This window comes from Neolamprologus multifasciatus, chromosome 10, assembly GCF_963576455.1.
Source record: "Neolamprologus multifasciatus chromosome 10, fNeoMul1.2, whole genome shotgun sequence".
NCBI classification, from domain to species: Eukaryota; Metazoa; Chordata; class Actinopteri; order Cichliformes; family Cichlidae; genus Neolamprologus; species Neolamprologus multifasciatus.
This window is the reverse complement of record NC_140448.1, coordinates 4,289,002-4,307,459: the sequence shown is the minus strand read 5'-3', so window position 1 is coordinate 4,307,459 and position 18,458 is coordinate 4,289,002. Positions and strand designations below refer to the sequence as shown.

General features: G+C 40.4%; 1 protein-coding gene across 1 annotated transcript; it reads right to left on the bottom strand.

Moving 5' to 3' along the window:
• Positions 1–5,301: 5,301 nt before the first annotated feature.
• Positions 5,302–8,422, bottom strand: hmgn1b (high mobility group nucleosome binding domain 1b). The gene is made up of 6 exons (XM_085174906.1): positions 8,245–8,422; positions 6,930–6,950; positions 6,739–6,768; positions 6,610–6,651; positions 6,417–6,524; positions 5,302–6,333 (listed from the first exon to the last, which is right to left on the bottom strand). Exons 1-6 carry the CDS (start codon positions 8,260–8,262, stop codon positions 6,286–6,288), a joined length of 267 nt encoding a protein of 88 aa, XP_085031032.1. The 5' UTR covers positions 8,263–8,422; the 3' UTR covers positions 5,302–6,285.
• Positions 8,423–18,458: the final 10,036 nt, after the last annotated feature.

Below are 18,458 nucleotides of genomic sequence, written 5' to 3'. Positions count from 1 at the left end.
ATTTAGGGGTGGCTGTAGCTCAGGTGGCAGAGCAGGTCAGCCACTAACCAGAAGGTCGGTTGTTCGATCCCAGCCTGCTCCAGTCTGCATGCCAAATATCCTTGGGCAAGATACTAACCCCGCGTTGCTCTCCGATGCATCCATCGGAGTGTGAATGTGTATGAATGGTAGATTACTTAGCACTTAGGTCAGAAAAAAGTGCTTGTGTGAATGGGTGTGATTGGGTGAATGAATTAGTTGTATAAAGCGCTTTGAGTGCTCAGACAGAGTAGAAAAGCGCTATATAAGAACAAGTCCATTTGTCTGCAGACTTCAGAAACAGGATTGTTTCGAGGCACAGATCTGGAAAAAGGTGAAGGTCCCAGTGAGCACAGTGTCCTCCATCATCCATAAACGGGAGAAATTTGGATTCAACAGGACTCTTCCTAGAGCTGGCTACTGGCCAATCTGAGTACTTAAGGTAGAAGGGCATTAGTGAGGTGGCCAAGAACCCAAGGAAAACCTTAAAGGTTCATCTTCCAACAGGATAACAACCCTAAGCACACAGCCAAGATAACAAAGGAGTGGTTTCAGGTCCTTGACGGCCCCAGCGAGAGCCCAGACTCCCCATCCAACCTGAGCCTGAGAGGTTCTGCAAAGAACAATGTGAGAACCTGCCCAAAAGTAGGTGTGGCCAAGCGTGTAGCTTCATACTCAAAAAGACTTAATGCTATAATAGCATTATAAAAGTATTGAGAAACTACTGTGAATATTTATATATGGTATATTTTGTTGTTGTTTTTTATGCATTTGCAAAAATTTCAAACAAAACTTTTCCACTTTTTTATCTTGGGGTATTGTGTGCAAAATTTTGAGGTTAAAAATGAATTGAATCCACTTTGGAATAAGGCTGTAACGTGACCAAATGTGGAACAGAAACAAGCTGCGATATTATTTGCAGTATTCTTTTAACCACAAGGTTCAGAGGTGAAGCTTTAGGGTAGTATGCAGTGAGAATGTATGAAAAAATAGAGCCATCAAATTATGTTTCACTGATTATAAGTTGGTTTTTTAACTTTCAAAAGTGTGAATGAACATGAGGAACAAAGATGAATTACTCGCAACAGGAAAAACAAAGAAAAGATGCTAATAATTAACTTTCAAACGTAGTTGTTAACCGAGGATAGGGAAGAATTAGTAACTGCTGTCCCATATGGAGGTGAAAAAAGTAAATGAAGGTGTGGTCCTTAAAAAATGTGTGAAAGGTAACACACAGTAACACAACAATGAGAAAAAAAGAGGAAGGCACAGAGATAACTAAGGGAAAGGAAGTAACCTGTGGAAACGGGAATAGAAATATTTACCATGAACAGTACCTTTTTTTTAGATTTAAAAAAAATTATTATGTAATTGTAAATTTTCACATCTCAAAAAAAGCGGGGCCAGGGGCCATGTTTACCACTGTGTATTGTCCCCTCTTCTGGGATCAAACTTCTGGGAGTGGGGAACTCCCAAAAGACAAGCTTGACTTTTGGGAGATGTTTGTTCTTTTTGGTATTTCTCAAGCTTCTCATGTTGCTTTTTCCTGATGTTGCTATCAATCGATGAAGCTACATGTATCACAACTGCTTTCCTCTGTTTGTCCATCACTACTATGTGCGCTTGGTTAGTCATCACCAGTTTGTCTGTCTGTATCTGGTATTATTTCTGGATGTCAGCCACTTCTTCTAACTGCCAGGTCGCTGTACATACCGTACAGCAGCCTGTCGTTCCACGATGGTTCCTCTCCTTGCTCCGTTTCTTTCTCAGGTTTCTGCCGCCTGAGATAATAAATAAACATGCGGTCAGTTGTGGCCATCTTGCTGATGTACTCATAGATGTTTGTCTCAGTGGTTCTGACACCCACTAGTCCTCGTCCTCCTTTCTTTTGCTTAGCATACAGTATCAGGGAGCTGGATTTGTGGTAGAAACCATCAGCTACTGGTTTGCTCCTCTGGTGTTACTGTTCATCTTAGCCACTAGCCTGATAGCAGCTACCATGTGGTACTGAGGCAGGTTATTGGCCATTAGTTGGATCACGACTGGTCTTCAGTTAGCCATTCCAGTTGTGTCGTGTACTAGCAGCTGGCTAATTTATGTTTCATGGCGTGCAGTCCTGCTCTTCAACCAGTAGCGTGAATCATGTCTTGATGTAAATCATCATGTGATGCTATCCAGCTCATCATACTGGAGACCCTTTCTTAGATGCCTGCCACTGTGATGCTTACTGGATCCGGTTTTGGCAGCAGCTGTGACATTCAGTAGTGCCCTTATTGTTTTGACAAACAAAGCAAAAAACTACACTACACACTAGCATGTTTGGAGTGTGTTAAATGTTAATTGTCAGAAATCTCTTACATCTCAAAATTCACTATCGATGTCACTCTCTCACCGCGGTCACTGCCAAAATTTCCCCCTATACCTAAACAACCAAATGCCATGTGTTGCCATATAATTTTTTGATTAGTCGACATGGTACATCGTTCCACGAATAGGAAAGGGGTTTCTTGTTTTTCTTTTCTTGCGTTTTCCCTCATTGCTCTTAGAAAATGCCGTTCTTATCGTTTCTTCCCGCACTAAAAAAGGATTGAGTATATTTCTTTTTATCATAACTCTGGTTTTACGTGGTCCATCCACACCATTTATTTATTTATTTATTTATTTATTTATTTATTTATTGTTGTCTGAAGGCCAAGAAAGATGCCAAGCGGATTTACTTTACCAAGTGGATCATCGTGGCCTTGCCATATTGGTCCATTTGATTGACCTTTATTATAATTATGTATTTATTTGATTTGATTTTCGGTTGTTACAGACGGGACAGACATGACTGGGGGATAGGACAGGGAGAAAGAATGAAAGAAAGAGAGGGAGAGAGATGGTGAGAAAGGGGGGAAGAAAAAAGAAAAACAAACAAAACACCTGGATCACCTGTATGGAGATGAGAAAAAACAGAAGAGAAAACAAAAAAAAAAAGAGCAACATAATAAAAACAGCACCATCACAATATACTAGCTAACAGTAGATAACAGTAGATACTAATATCAACTAACTAATATTACATGTTATTGTGCAGCACGCAAGATCGACAGCGCACAATGTGCTTTGAGGTAGCAGCCAAGAATGGTGTAGTTTGTGTCTGTGAACACCTGTGTGCACACCTGTGTGCATCAGCACGCTTGTATTCCAAAGGTTTCTCCATGTATAGATCTAGTAGGGAGTGTGGGGACTCATAGCCCCGTCCCCCAGGGCATGAAGCAGGTATGAAGAAGATCCAGGCCCCAGACATCCAGTGGCCCCAGAGTACGAGGACCCAAGGAGGACCACCACAGGGGCAACCGTGCCACCCTCCTGGGAAGAGCTGAGGAGAGCCCCAAATGAGAGGTCACTCAGCAGCCACGGAGTAGAGGCCAGAGGGGGTTGCAGTGGCATGCCCGTGGGCTCTGCCAACCCGTTCTCACTTCCGACGCAGTAGCCAGCTGTGCCAGAGAGGACCAGGCCTCGGGCCCAGAGGCCTGAGGGCACCCCACCCCCCCGGAAGGGGCCCAGCCGGGCCACAGGCGCCAGGCCCCGCCAATCGGCCACCAGGAGTGAGTCGGTACATACATGAGCGCCCAGCCCCAGACACCAAGAACCACCAACCCGCCAACGTCTGAGGGCATCAGCCACTGGCAGGGAGCGTGGTGAGGGGAGACAGGCCTCCATAACTCGGAGAGCCTGAGATGTTCCCAGAGAGGTGGGAACACAATTTCCACAACATCCACACAATTTAAAACATGTATATAGTTTGAAGTCCGCACTTTCAAAACAAATTGAACTCGTAGCTGTATCTTGTTGCTATGTCATCTTAAATCGGTCATGTAATGTGGACTAATACGTTGAAAAAATGTGTTTTTTATTTATTATTTTTTGTGAGCTTTAGTTACCTGCTCCCCATTTTTTTTAGACATGTTGCTGCCATAAATTACAAAATGAGCTAATTGTTCTTCATGAACTAGTAAAATGTATCTATTTAAACATTTGATATGTTTTCTATTTTTTACTTTGAATAAAATATGAATTTAGGAAACTTTCAAATCGTAGCATTCTGATTTTACTTACATTTTAGCAAATGTCCCGACATTTTTGGGAGTTGGGTTGTATTTTTAAAATCATGTTCAGTATCATATTTGTATCAGTGTGTTTCAGTAGCGTCTTAAAGAGGAAAAACGTGAATCTAGCCAGTCTCTGGCCACACTGGCCTGATATGCGCAGTATGATTCATCTTATAAAGATGCATCAGTAATGCCAAACTTCTCCCAGAAGCAATTCCCGACCCTCGGTAGCCATCTTTTTACAAAATGTTTTGAATGCACATTTATTTCAGTGATCAGCAAGACCTAAAAGCAAATGCAGGAATCACTAGTCAAATCTCGCTTAAAGATTTAAATAGAAATGTCACTTTTCCGATCAGTAATGAATAAGGCTTAATTAAAAACCCATAATTAAAAGCTTGCGAATCCATTATTGAATGGTCACGTGTTGTCTCCATATTCACTTGCTGTAGGTGGAATCTTAAATGTAAGTAACTACTAAACGTTTACAACACTGGGGGCGGGGGGTGATTGGGTGTGTAACGCCACACGTTATAAAGGCCCGCACTTTTACGGTTTGTGCAAACCTATCAGAACGCGAGGCCGCGAGTGCGTCATCCACACGTCAGGACACACATGATCAGTTTGTTTGCTAACACCGAGTTAATATTATTTTCGTAAAATGGATGAAATGGGTAGCGCAGGATAAAGAACAGCCCACAGTAGTGCGGAGCTGTCCGTGGTGCTGAAAACTGCCGTTACCGTCTCTCTTTTGTTTTTTGACAACTTAAACTAAACCTGAGCTGGCAAATACTTTAGTTGGATTCCTTCTGAAACCACCCTTTTATTTTTGTCTATTATCCAGAAGAATAAGTTAGCTTTTCTAAATATACAAATTATTTATAATAATATTATTTAAAAGAAAAATGTTGATTTGTGTCAATATTAAAGCAACAATCCTTAAAATCGATAATACATCATCACTTATGGTGGTATTAATATTTGTCTTACAGATTTTAGTTAAGCGTCAAAAGCTGTAATTCATTTTGCACAATCCAATTATTAAAATCTGTTAAACAGGTTTTGTTTTAATCAATGTTTTTAATCAACTTTAAAGTTTAATTATCAGATATTTTATTGCTGTTATAGATTGAATTGAATGTTAGTTCTTGTATTTTTTGCATTATTACGCTCTTAGAATAAAACAGTGTAACAACTACCAACTGAGTTTTATTGGTTTGTTGATAACAATCATACACAGTTACATCTATAAACAAATCATGAGAAACCGCACACTTGTACTTGACACAAATACCTAAAACCCACATGAATATTGCTACTGCTGGTATGCATTTGACATTTCAAATAAATGTACAGTTTGTTGGCCTTTAAGCCAATCTGTTTTTTTAACGGTTACATACCACATTAATGTGGCCCAAAAAGAAAAAAAAAGAGGAACAAATTCCATTTTTACCATCCTTACAAAGTACCATTACACACTGCATACAGAAAGATTGAAATCCTTTTTCACAGCAACTATACAAATTCATTGCAATGCTATCACAGAACAGACACAACCAACACACGCAATGCACAGTTCTGAAAGAGAGAGCCGCAGTACTAGGGGTTTTAGGTTTATTGGTCAGATTTGTTAAGAAAACTGCATCAGTACAAGAGTTAACAAATAGGAACAAAGCTTTGACACACACCCTAAAACACTGTTCTTCATTAAAAACAATAAGAAAATGAGGTGCCCTGTGACTTTGTCAAGCCCCACCCCGGCACAGATTACACACACTGTCCCTTATAAAGCATATGGAATGTAATCCACGCAGGCAAGCTCTTCCAGTTGTTTCCCCAGCTCCTGTGAACGTCATGCTTGTGTGCTGACACGGTAACCTGTCCCGCACCCTCCCCTCCTTCACATTTACACAAACTGAAAAGAAAAAAAAATCCACTGACAGTAACAACAATGACCGCAATTTTCATGGCGATGCACAATTCTGAGATGTGATGAAATTCCCCGTCTCCAATTGACTTGTTTTTTTCCCCCTCTTTCATTTAAAAAAGTGTTCTCTACAATCAAACTACTAAAAAAACCTGTATTTAGAAAATAGTTGATAAAAATATTCCCCTGAATTGTACAAGAAAAGAGGTACAGGGAGCACTGGTAAAAGACGTGGCTTGAGAGATGTTATTCTGCTGCCTTATCTTTTTGTTCAGCTCCATCTGTAGTGGGTGCCTGTAAGATGAGATTCAGAGTTTAGCACCACTGCCAAGAAGACGATTATCTTTCGATGTGTTTAAACGTGTCGTAGCACTTACCTCTTCCTCAGCTTTGGCTTCGCCATTCTCAGCAGGAGCCTCCGGCGCCTTCTCTTCTGGCTTGGCCTTTTCCACCTCCTTAGCTTTCTTAGGCTTAGCAGGTCCCTTCTGCAAAAACAAATATTAACCACATATTAGCCACCATATGCTAACAGTTCAGGTCTTATGAGAAGTAATTAAAACGAGACCCTACCTTTGGCTTAGGTTTGGGCTCTGGCTTTGCAGTTTCAGGTCTCTGTGAGTAAAGAAGATCATTTTCTTTTAAACCAAAAAAATAACACAGTAAAAAGACAGCATTTTATCTATGCTTCTCCATACTTACATCTTTCAACCTGAGAGATCTCCTCTTGGGCTGCAGAGAATAAACAAACATAGTGATTACTTTTAACAGTCAGTCTCAGGCAATGGCTTTGAAAGATGAGATATTACTGACCCCTGGTGAGTGTGGAGGCTAACTGTTAAAATAAAAAAAAACAAAAAAAAAAACTAAGAAATTCAGAAATGACTCCTTACCTCCGAGTCACCTGCACCTGCCTGTAAGGAGAACAAGAGAAAAAGTAAATAAATCAGGTTATGATAACTGTCTGCATTCCGCTGTGCCTCTGATTGATTTATCTGGTACTGGGTGAGGACAGTTTTTTAATAAGTTATTATCCTATTTGAGTTGAGTAAGGTAAATGCATGCAAGGCCATTTAAAAATTAAAAGCAGTTTAGTCAGCATGTTAACACTAAATGCTACTCCTTCAGGAACTACATTTTCCAGCGCAAGGATAACTGAGCAGGAATAAAGTGCCCTGTAACATGCTGGCCTACAAAAGTCAGGGCAATATAATAGCATAATGTAGTTTAAACAGTCACGTGGTGCTCTCCCAGCTCCCGCTAGTGATTTGCCTACAGTAATACTTCAGTGGAGGAGGGGGCCGACTCCGCCTCCTCACGACACATTCATTCATTGGTAATAAATGGGATTGCCAGTGGCCGGAGAAACCCGAGCAGCGTAGCCAGTGTTCCCGCCATGAATTTGAAAAAGAATATCTCCGAGATGCTCTGCGACTCTGTCGGTCTGCATGCAGAATCTACTAGAACCCCCAGCAACAGGAGCAGCGCTGTGCTGACGGAGGCTCGCCATTGCATAACCTACAACTGGCCTGAGCCGACAATACACAGAAAGCCTCTCGGCTAACGAGCCGTACGCCTTCCAAGAACTGCGTTTTCGCTTGCCGTGCATTAATAAACAACGCCTGCACACTAACTTTATAAAACAATATCGCTAATCAAAGCGTATTATGTGTTTGTTTGTTTTGTCCAACAAAAGAACTACAGAGGCCACTTTGTGCCCACATTAAAAATAACGTTACAGCCAACCGCCATAGAATAATAAACCAATCCCGAAATGTACGTTTTTTTTTTAGCTACTGGGTCTTCTTTCAAGAAAACTTTAGCATCCAGGGTGACGACCCAAACAGAAAACAATCGATATGCCGCCAACTTTCTGTGCAGAAAAGCCATCTATCGGCACGGTAAATGGATTCGATGCAGCTGCACAAACTGTTTTTCTGCTCATAAAACGGGCAACCACTTGCCACCGACAATCACTGCACGAAAGAGAAGCTCCAATAATTAGCCGCTTGACAAAATCAAAACAGACACTACATGCTAACTAAACTCCGCGATACACAACACTGCTGTTGACGTTCACTTGGTACACAAAACGGACATATTGCAGCAACGTTTGAACAACTCTCGCCACAAGCCCCTTTAACAAATTTTAGTTGTGGGTTATAAATACTGTGTTATTAAAGGCATGAAAGATAATGGTCTACTCACTTTGCTCCTTTTAGGCATGGTTGGTTTGTGGATTTAAAAATAGCTAAATGTAACTGAATACAGGAGAAAGTACAGTGGTATATTCTGGATAAAGCTTTGCCAGTACAGTCTAATACAGCGCAGGGAGACGTTAGTGTTCCATTGGAAGAAAAACTAGCTCAAACCGGATTGGATTCTCCCCCTACCTCCCTATTCAAACAGTTATAGTTCCTGCATGATTGACGGCGCTTCTGCCCGCCCACGCTGCACGCTGATTGGAGAACACAGCAGTCGGCAACACCATTTCAAATCTGTGCCCTTATCCGTGTGGATACGTGACACGTCAGTCAACAATTATGGTGAGGTATTTGTCTTTCTGTGCAGCCGTCTGCTAAACAAGGCAAAATTGTCATTAAAGCCGTCTTTCAGCTGGCCAGAAACGTCTTAATTTTCTCTCCAAACGTTCCACGGCTTTGAATTATGTCTATGTGCGCGAAAACAAACGCATTTTGCGTTTACAGTGCTAGTGTGGAAAGACTCTCCATTGGCATATGACTGAGAGAGGGGTGTGTACTCCTCGAGCCAAGTCTTTGTAGTTTAGCTTGGGAAAATGGCGACAGGATACGTGTGGGTACAGCTTCTTGCCTCTGTGTGTGCTCTTGTGCAGCCCTTCTCATGCAGTCATCGTCCACTTGCTCAATGGTGTGCATACAGTCCAAACATGACTTCACTGGAAACAAGTGCGTTGGCTTTGTGCTGAAGTCATTTCTCACGGTTCGGCAGGGGACATTTATTAATTTCCCCTGAGTGAATGACACTACCGTGACACGGTTACCTCTTACTTCTTTACCGCCCTGAGAAAAATACAGCTGCAAAAATACAACTGCTGGAACAGACGAACACTATGATAAACTAAACCGTTTCTGTGTGTAAGCGACAAATGATTTATTTATTTACTAATTTTGTAGCTCATAACCGTTTCTGTAATTTCTTAAATTAATAATGTTCCTTTATCCATCTCTAGACTCTACAACGTCCTATTTCACACTAAGGGTAAAACGCTCCCCACAATGACTCTCTTCCTATGAGATTTTTCTTGTCACATTTTGCTTTTTTTTTAATTAAGAAATGTTTTAAAAATTTTTATTTGCAATTTTGCAAAGAATGATGTCTCTAGGCACGCTACTGTAATAGCGAATTGAAATAAATTTAGCATACAAACTCTGCATTTGGGTGTATTACCGGGATAATTACAATAATTCCCTAGATACAGTGATCAGGAAGCATAACCATAATATGGTATATATTATATTGCAAAATATTGTGTAGCTGCACCCTGTGCTGCCAAAATAGACGTGTCAGGGCATGGACTGTTGGCACTATGTACTATTTTGACTTTTGCCTGCCCTAAAGCCAAAAACACTTTGCTGTTAATCATGTGGCACAAAGTTGTCCAGCAGGGTTACCATTCTCCTAGAATAGTTTCATATTTGTAATCTGCAGTAAATGCAAAAACACCACAATTTCTTCCAATTTTGCATCATTATTTGTAAAAGAAGCAACAACCAGTATAATTCCTCTGTGTGCTGCAATAACGCATTTTGCACTGTAGAGCACACTGTGTATGAAATTATACTGGAATAAGTATTTTGTTTTTTCCTTAAGCAAAAGCTAAAATATCAATATGTAAAAATACTCTGAACAACAAAAAACCTTGCATTTAAAATTCTAACTAAGCAAAACAGATCAAAAGTAAAAGTGCTCGGTTTGCAGCCATATGTGTGCTGCTGTGCAGTGTTGTTGTTGCAGTTACATAAAGGGAAACTTTTTAAAATTGAATTTCCTTTGGAGTATTTCATTACATTCTATTTATATCTATTATTCAGTGTAAACAGACATCTGTAAAATGTTTTTGTAAATTCAATTCAGTTTTCAGAATGTACAACAAAGCCATTATTTCATTCAATTTCATTTCAAATTGTACATTAACAATGACAATAAAGGGCTAATCATAACATCAGTTGTGTCCAGGCACTTTATATTGTAAGATAAAGCAGCAGCGTAGGTCTAATATAGCATAACAAAGGATACAGGGTCCCCTGATCCAACCTTAACTAGATGCTTTGTGAGAAAGGAAGGCTTTATGCCTAAAGTAGAGAGGCTGTCTGTTTCCCAAATCCAAACTGGAAGCTGGTTCCACAGAAGAGGAGTCTGGAAGCTGAGGGCGCTGCCTCAAATTCTACTTTTAAATACCCGAGGAACCACAAGTAAACCAGCAGTCTGAGACTACGTCCACGTGTGTTTTCATTTGTAAACGCATGGTTTTCTCTCCGTTTTGGCCTCCCGTCCACGGTGAGACGGCGCTTTTGCTCATGGAAAACGCAGCGTTTTGGAAACGCTCTCATAAACGCATACATTTGAAAACGGTGCTTTCGCGTCGCAGTGTGTACAGTGAAAACACAGACTTTCTAAAACGATGAGGCATGTTAGTCATGTGATGCAGTCATGTGACCAATTAAACTAAGATAATGGAGGGCATTACACAGCAGTTGTTTGGTTTGCTCTCAGCTCTATTAAAGATTAAATTCAGCATGTACACACTCCAGATAGCTTTACTTAAAATTCTTTAATTCTCACTCACGTTTGCAACTTTGTATTTTTGTGTTACTCGCAGCAACAACACCTCATTGTTAGTCCATTTAAAAAACTCGGTGCTTTTCCTCAACGTTTTGCCGCGGCGTTTCAAAGTAAATAAGCGGCGGACAGAAATGAGTCAAGTCGAATCTTCTTGCGCTTCACGCATGTGCAGGAGTGGAAGGTAAGCGTTTTTGACCGTTTCAATGTAGACGCACAACTCTGTGAAAACGACTGAAAACGCTAGTGTGGGCACGGAGCGTTTTCAGACGAAAACGCAGTTTTCAAATCTATCTGGGCGAGTGTGGACGTAGCCTGAGACTGAAGTGCTCTATTGGGGCGATTCGTTACTATGAGGTCTTTAAGATAAGATGGGGCCTGCAGACTTGCAGTCACCTTTCAGAAAGCTCCCAGGGACCCGATACACAGCAGGTGCAGTACAGATTAAAAGGTTACAGTTTACTATTGTTTACATTCAGTGCCGCCATCTTTGATTGCTAACTTTTGCTGCTTCGATTTTCAGATTGGAAAGTCTGAGGTGAGTGAGTCTTCTACAAAAAGAATTCAGACTGGGAACTCGGAATTTCAGATTTTTGCTGTAACGCACCGTTAGAACAACCTGATCATTACAATAGTTGATCCTAGAAGTTATAAATGCATGAACTAGTTTTTTAGCATCACTCCGAGACAAGATGTTTCTACTTTTAGAGATATTGTTTAAATTACATATTTGTTTAATGTGCACATTGACGGACATATCCTGGTCAAAACGATTCCTCACAGTGTTCCTGGAGGCCAAGGTCGTACCATCCAGGGTAAGAATATGGCTGGACACCATGTTTCTAAGTAAATGTATGCTATGTTTTCAATTCAATTCAATTCAATTTTATTGAAATGGGTGGCTGTAGCTCAGGTGGCAGAGCAGGTCAGCCACTAATCAGAAGGTCGGTGGCTCGATCCCAGGCTGCCTCCTGGCTGCCAAATATCCTTGGGCAAGATACTAACCCCATGTTTGCCTACTGGTGGTGGTCAGAGGGCCCGGTGGCGCCAGTGTCCGGCAGCCTCGCCTCTGTCAGTGCGCCCCAGGGCAGCTGTGGCTACAATGTAGCTGCCATCACCAGTGTGTGAATGGTTGAATGTAGTGTAAAGCGCTTTGGGGTCCTTAGGGACTGAGTAAAGCGCTATAGAAATGCAGGCCATTTATTTATATAGCGCCAAATCACAACAAAAGTCGCCTCAAGGCGCTTCATAGATACAGAGAAAAACCCAACAATCATATGACCCCCTATGAACAAGCACTTTGGCGACAGTGGGAAGGAAAAACTCCCTTTTAACACGAAGAAACCTCCAGCAGATCCAGGCTCAGGGAGGGGCGGGGCCATCTGCTGTGATTGGTTGGTGAGAGAAGGAAGACAGGATAAAGACATGCTGTGGAAGAGAGACAGAGGTTAATAACAGACAGAGACAGTATCATTTTCGAATTATACTGTCTAAAGGAAGCATGTATAGTGTAAATAGAATTGCTCAGAGCACTGCAAAAAAGTAAAAGAGCCCAGAGTAGCAGCCTGGACTCCAATTTATTAGATCCCAAACAGATCGAGATGTGCATGGTGGCTTAAACAAGCCCAAACCCCCGCCAACATCTCAGTCCCAGCAGAGACCACACACTCCCAACGCCCCGTAGCTGTTTGATTCAGGAGGAGGACCTGCACGTGTCTATTTGTTTATTGGTGCTACTACCATTAAACAAACAGTCCTGATTCACTGTGAAGTGCTATTTCCTGGAGATGTGCATTCAACAGCAGTTTGAGAACTCACCAACTCCTTTCTTTTTGTTTACGTAAAACCCACATCACACCTCAGCCCTAACAAAAGCTACCATATGTTAGATTTGAGCTTTTCCCTATAAGAGCCAAGTATTAGTGAGAAAGTGAAATCAGCTAATCTACTTTTCATTCCACGAGACATGCTTGAACAGCCAAACAGGCGGGAACTGATGTTTCTGCAGCTTGTGTGGCAACAGCAGGACAGAAGGGAATCAAAACTCCTGTGATGTCAATAGACATTGATTGATTTATTTTATTTTTATACATATATATTTCTATTGTTTTTGTATGTATTCCTCTTCATTATATATATTTCTCCTGTTTGCTATTTATATTGTATCCTGGCACCCACTGCCCCACTCAGTGATGTGTAATCTATTGCAATCTCTTTTTTGCTTCCTAAACAACCATCTTAATCGAAGCATCAGGAGTTTGTGTTCTCTGTTAAAGGTATGAAACTGAATGACAGCAACCAGTTCCACAGGTTTTTAATCTTTCTATTTACTGTTTCACTTTGCAAACTATGTTCGCTGTGAAGGACCTCTCAGAGCCGATTTAGGACGAAGAACCATTATATTGCACTTATAGCTCATTAATTTAAAAACGGATGCAGAAATGGACAAAACCAAAAATCCAACATGGATCTGTGGACCCTCAAGTGACCCTGCATTAAAGCCAGGAATGATTCCATCATGGAAATCATTGCACTTGGCTCAGAAACACAAATTCAGGTTAAAACTCTGAGAAGGTATGTGCACATGAAATCCCTGGAAATCTTTGCTGGACTCATTTAAAACAGACTGAGGCAAAATGGAAAAGAAGCTAATTGTCAATGCTTAAAAAATATAACAGTATGCAACATTCTTTTATGATAGAAACTCTATATTTGTGTCCTCAGTGTGTATTTGTTGTTGTACACTCACTGGATGCTTTATTACATAGGTGTCAAACTCTGGCCCGCGGGCCAAATTTGGCCCGCAACCTAATTACATTTGGCCCGCGAAGCCATACCAAATTACTATTAGAGCTGGCCTACTGGTATTATACAGCTAATATATATATTGTTTAGTATTAAGCTTTGCTTGTTCCATATTCAGTTTTTCAGCAAAACGTGTTTGAGTCCATAAGAAAAGATTCATTCTTATATCGGGAGGAATAAATATATTTCAATAAATATTAATGTTAGCCTGCGACTTTGTTCCAGTTTTGAATTTTGGCCCACTGTGTATTTGAGTTTGACACCCCTGCTTTATTAGGTACACCTAGCTAGCTTCTTCTTGGATCACCTTTTGGTGAGTGCCTGAAACATTCCTCACAGATTGTAGCAGTTGCTACAAATGTATTAGCTGCATGTTGCAATATTTCATCTTAAGCTTAAAAAACAAATCTAGTCTACTTGTGTATTTTTTAGTTCCCAACAAGACTACTCTGAAAAAATGTAATGTGTGCATTAGTAAAAGAAATCTGGATCCCAACACAGCAGAATTGGAACTTGTTGAACAACAGGATTAACTGTAAAGTCTATTTGGCTTCAAGGAAAATAAACCTCAAAGTGAAGGAGTGTGGAGCACGATCAAGTACTAAAGGCTTCCCTATTGCATGATTATGAACTGAAAAGCATGTTGCACAGCAGTAGTTGCAGCTCTGTCTTGTCTTGAACTTCTGGCTTTGCAGGACTTGTTAATCTGGATGTCCTTAAAAATATTCTGCAGCTCTCTGCAAAAGTCTTTCTTTAAGGTAATATATGTGCATAACAGAGGGAGGTGAAAAAATGAAGGAAGGGCACAGGGAGGGGTAAGGGCATTAGGTAAGTTTCAAATAACAATGGTGTTGTTGTGTTCAGTGTGGAGGAGCCCTTCCATCACAGCCGCTGCATGCTGCTGTCTTTCCCCTCCTTTTGGCCCACTCATTTTCCCTCCTGAGTTGTAAGAACAGTGGGAGGAGGGAGCAACACCTCAGACGACTGTGGAAAGGAGTCGTATGAAAAATGACTGTTTTACCTCACAGAAAGCAGCGTTGCAAACTGACCCCTCTGATCTTTGTTTTTTAGGCACAAACAGTTAATATGTTGTATTTACGGAAGTTCTCAGAGGTAACTGGACCACAAGTGCTCGCATAATCCTAGTTGAAGGGTGACAGGATGAAGGGAAAGGTGACCTCATCCAAAGCCTCTTTGACAGTTTGTTTGTTTATCTTCCTAACCGTCAGTCAGTCCGTAGTTGCTGGTTAAGTCTAGTAAACAGGATTGGAGCAGGTGAGACTCCACAGCTGCTTTCGTGCATACTTCTCTTTACTTCTGCTCAGCTGTAAAACTACCATGTGGTCCTTGATGCAGCCAGGCAGAGATGTGACAGACTGGTCAGCTGGACGTAAGGAAAAGCTGAGTCGCTCCCTCTCCCTCTCACTAAGTGGATTTAACCCATCAGCGAATGGTAGGCTTCCCATATGGAGCAGCGGGTAAAGCCAGATTATTGCAGTGTGTGTGAGGGGGGCTCCAGCTCGGCCAGAGCTCACAGTGTGAACCTGAGAACGTGACGTTATGGGGCACAATAACAGCATCTGCACAGGTCGTTTGTGCAGACAGTGCGCTCTTTGCTGACAGGCTAATGTTCTAGGCTTTGTAACAAGCCAATTTTTTGTGGGACACTTGACATAAAGTTGGATATTTTTTGATGAAAAAAATCATTTTTAAAAAATACTTTTGACTGATACATATTTGTTTGTATCTAATATACATGTCTATATTGATTCATTGATTCAAAAATATTCAGAAAGTAATAATAGTACAGTTGAGAATGGCAAAATATATTTTCTAAATAAAGAACACTGAATTGTATTTGTTCAGGAAACTGTTGCAGTCTAAACAAGGGAGTGCCCATGTCTTTATCACGGTATTTTACAGGTGAAAGAGAGCGGTGGCATGTCCCAGTGACAACATAGCTTAATAAGCTCAGGAACAAAAAACCTTAGTCGGCTTTAACCATTGATTAGCCGACAGCTGACACAACAAAAACAAATCTTACAATGGCAATTAATACTGCTCTGAATTTCTTTGTAAGCAATGTGTTCCATCATGGGCTCATATCATATTTTCTTCTCACAGATAAAGGAAGTGAGAAGTAGAAATAATCTGTGGTTGCAAACAATGCATGGAAACAAAAGGCTAGTTAAGTGAAGCAGCAGATGAGTGATACACTGACTGGTGATCCCTGACAGAGCAAACCTGGTGGCAGAGAGGGCCATCTGAATTACAGCAGAGTCGGTCATATGCAGGGGAATAGTTGACCCTCCCCCCACCGATCTACTTCCTGTTTTTCATGGTTGTCTGCTCACTTCTGCCTATACAATACCAACTGTGTCTGGAGATGTTCCAGCTCCTACTACACTGCTGCATTCAGAAATTGTGGCCCACTTCTGCCTATAAGCCGGTCATGCTGGCATCTTCAGCTGTCCATCAGTCAGGCGGCTGTTCCAACCAAAGGCCTCCTTTCAATCACATGTTCATCTTCAGAAAGATCTTTTTAGTATATTTCACCAGGTTCTGCACAGGAACAAATGTACTAGTATAGCTACAGTGTAATGTTTATTTTGCCATCACTACGTTTCAGTAGGAAATATTAGACATTTTACTTCATTACAATTTAAAGTTTACATTTTAAACGTATAGCAAACAACCTACAAATAATTCACTATAGTAACAGAAGCCAGGTTTAAATTTACGTATAATTTTGAGACCTGGGAGACATCTTTTTCCTTCTGTTCTTCCACTTTGAACACATTTGGATAAAGGCCATGTAATAAACTCTTTTTCTTTTTCTATTGTGGCATGCTAATTTGAGTAAATTACCTGTTGCCACCTCTTTGTTCAAATATTTAATTCATCTTCATGCATAGAAAACAAGCGCCAAATCCACAGAAACACAAAAACATCTTTTACTGTTTAAATACATTTTAAATTAGTGCATTTTTTTATTCATAATTGCAAAATTCACTTCCCTGCTTTAATGCATGAAAATTGAATTTTGCCAACATATGCAACTGTGGTTCACAAGTTAACAAGCAAGCAACAAGCAGTAAGTGCGTATAAAATGCTGCCATATGCGCAATTTCTACCCCAGCCTTTTATATAAGAAGAACCTGATCCCACAGTGACCTCTAGTGGTCAACCAGGAAACCCTGACTGACCCAGTGTCAGACACCTAGCTTGCAATCTGCATGTCTTTGATGTTGATGAAGACACTCATTGAAATGTATCACAGGTCCACAGGCTGCACGGCTTTAAGAATCTACACACACAAACCTCCCACCATCATTTGCATGCTGCAGGCTTACAGGGTAATCTGAGGAACTGCTTTTACAGTCTAAGGAAGACAAGTGTGTGATTAGTGTTTAGAGCAGTTAGGTAGCGCTTAAAGAGCGGCTATGTAATCTCTAAAGTTTGTTGATCTTACTGTGCAAACGAGACTGAATCCAGACAAGATTACGTTTTTGGTAAAGACTTACACTAGACTATTCTAACTGTACAATATTCTTATATTTATTATAAGTTATCATCATCTGATTTCTGAAGCAATCATAAATCAAGGTCATAAACAGATCTGAATCAACTTTCCATGAACAATTAAGACACAAGCACTGTGGACATCAGAGATAAACAGAGTTAATGTCCCTTTACTAATGTTGAGGAGTAGTCTGATAAACAAACATAAATATTAATATAACCAATTAGTGAAAAATAAAGTTGTTGTTGTTGTTGAGAGAGTCTCTCTCAAGAGTCTCTAAAACCTGTATATGTTGTTCAGCACTAGCAGGACTTTCTCAAATACATTAATTATGTACATTAAGCCCTCCATACATAACAGATGCTGGTTTTTAATTCAAGAATTTCAGACTTGGACTGGTCAGACCACAGGACAGTTTAAACTTTATTCCAGTCCCAGAGTCTGGGCTCAGACTGGGCTCAGAGAAGGCAGCAGCAGTTTGTTGGCAGAGCTGTTTCCCACCTTCACACTTATTTGGGATTTGGTCATAACTTTTTTGAATTGTATTCCTGGCATCAAATTCAAAATGAGCGGGATGTTTGCTAACTTAACGAATCCTTTTGCCAGTTGCAGTTTCTGAAACTAAGAAGGGTAACACCAGTTTGCACAACTATAATCTTATCCTCAGATTATTAGAGGATAATCTGAGTTTAACTAACCCTAACTTTTCGTCATTTGATTATAGTTTTTAAAAAAAAATAGTAAATATGAGCAAACTATATTTCATTTCGAATTAACCCAATTCATAATGACTAATTATTAATTCTGAAAACCTTGCAGTAGAACAAGAACTGTGATTGTTGCACTGAGCGACATTAGTTGCTTCTAACGGATTTTCCACTGTCTACTAAAGATTATTTATGTCTCTGAGATTCATATTCATAGACTGAAAGGTGAAGCTGTGGAACAGACTAAGTAAAGATATAAAGCAATGTCCGAGCATGGCGCAGTTTAAACAGCGGTTTAAGGAGATGGTTTTTACAGGGTACAGGGAAGAGGTAGAGATTTGATAGGGTGTTCTTGTCTAATATTTTCATGTGTGTGCGGGCGCACGGGTATGTTGGTATGGGTATATATATCTCTGTAGGTTGTGTATCCTTTGAGGTGTTAATGGGGTTATTGAAAATGTGTATGTGTGCGTATGTGTATATACGTATGTATGGATAGATAGAAACATATCTATATATATATATATATATATATATATATATATATATATATATATATATATATA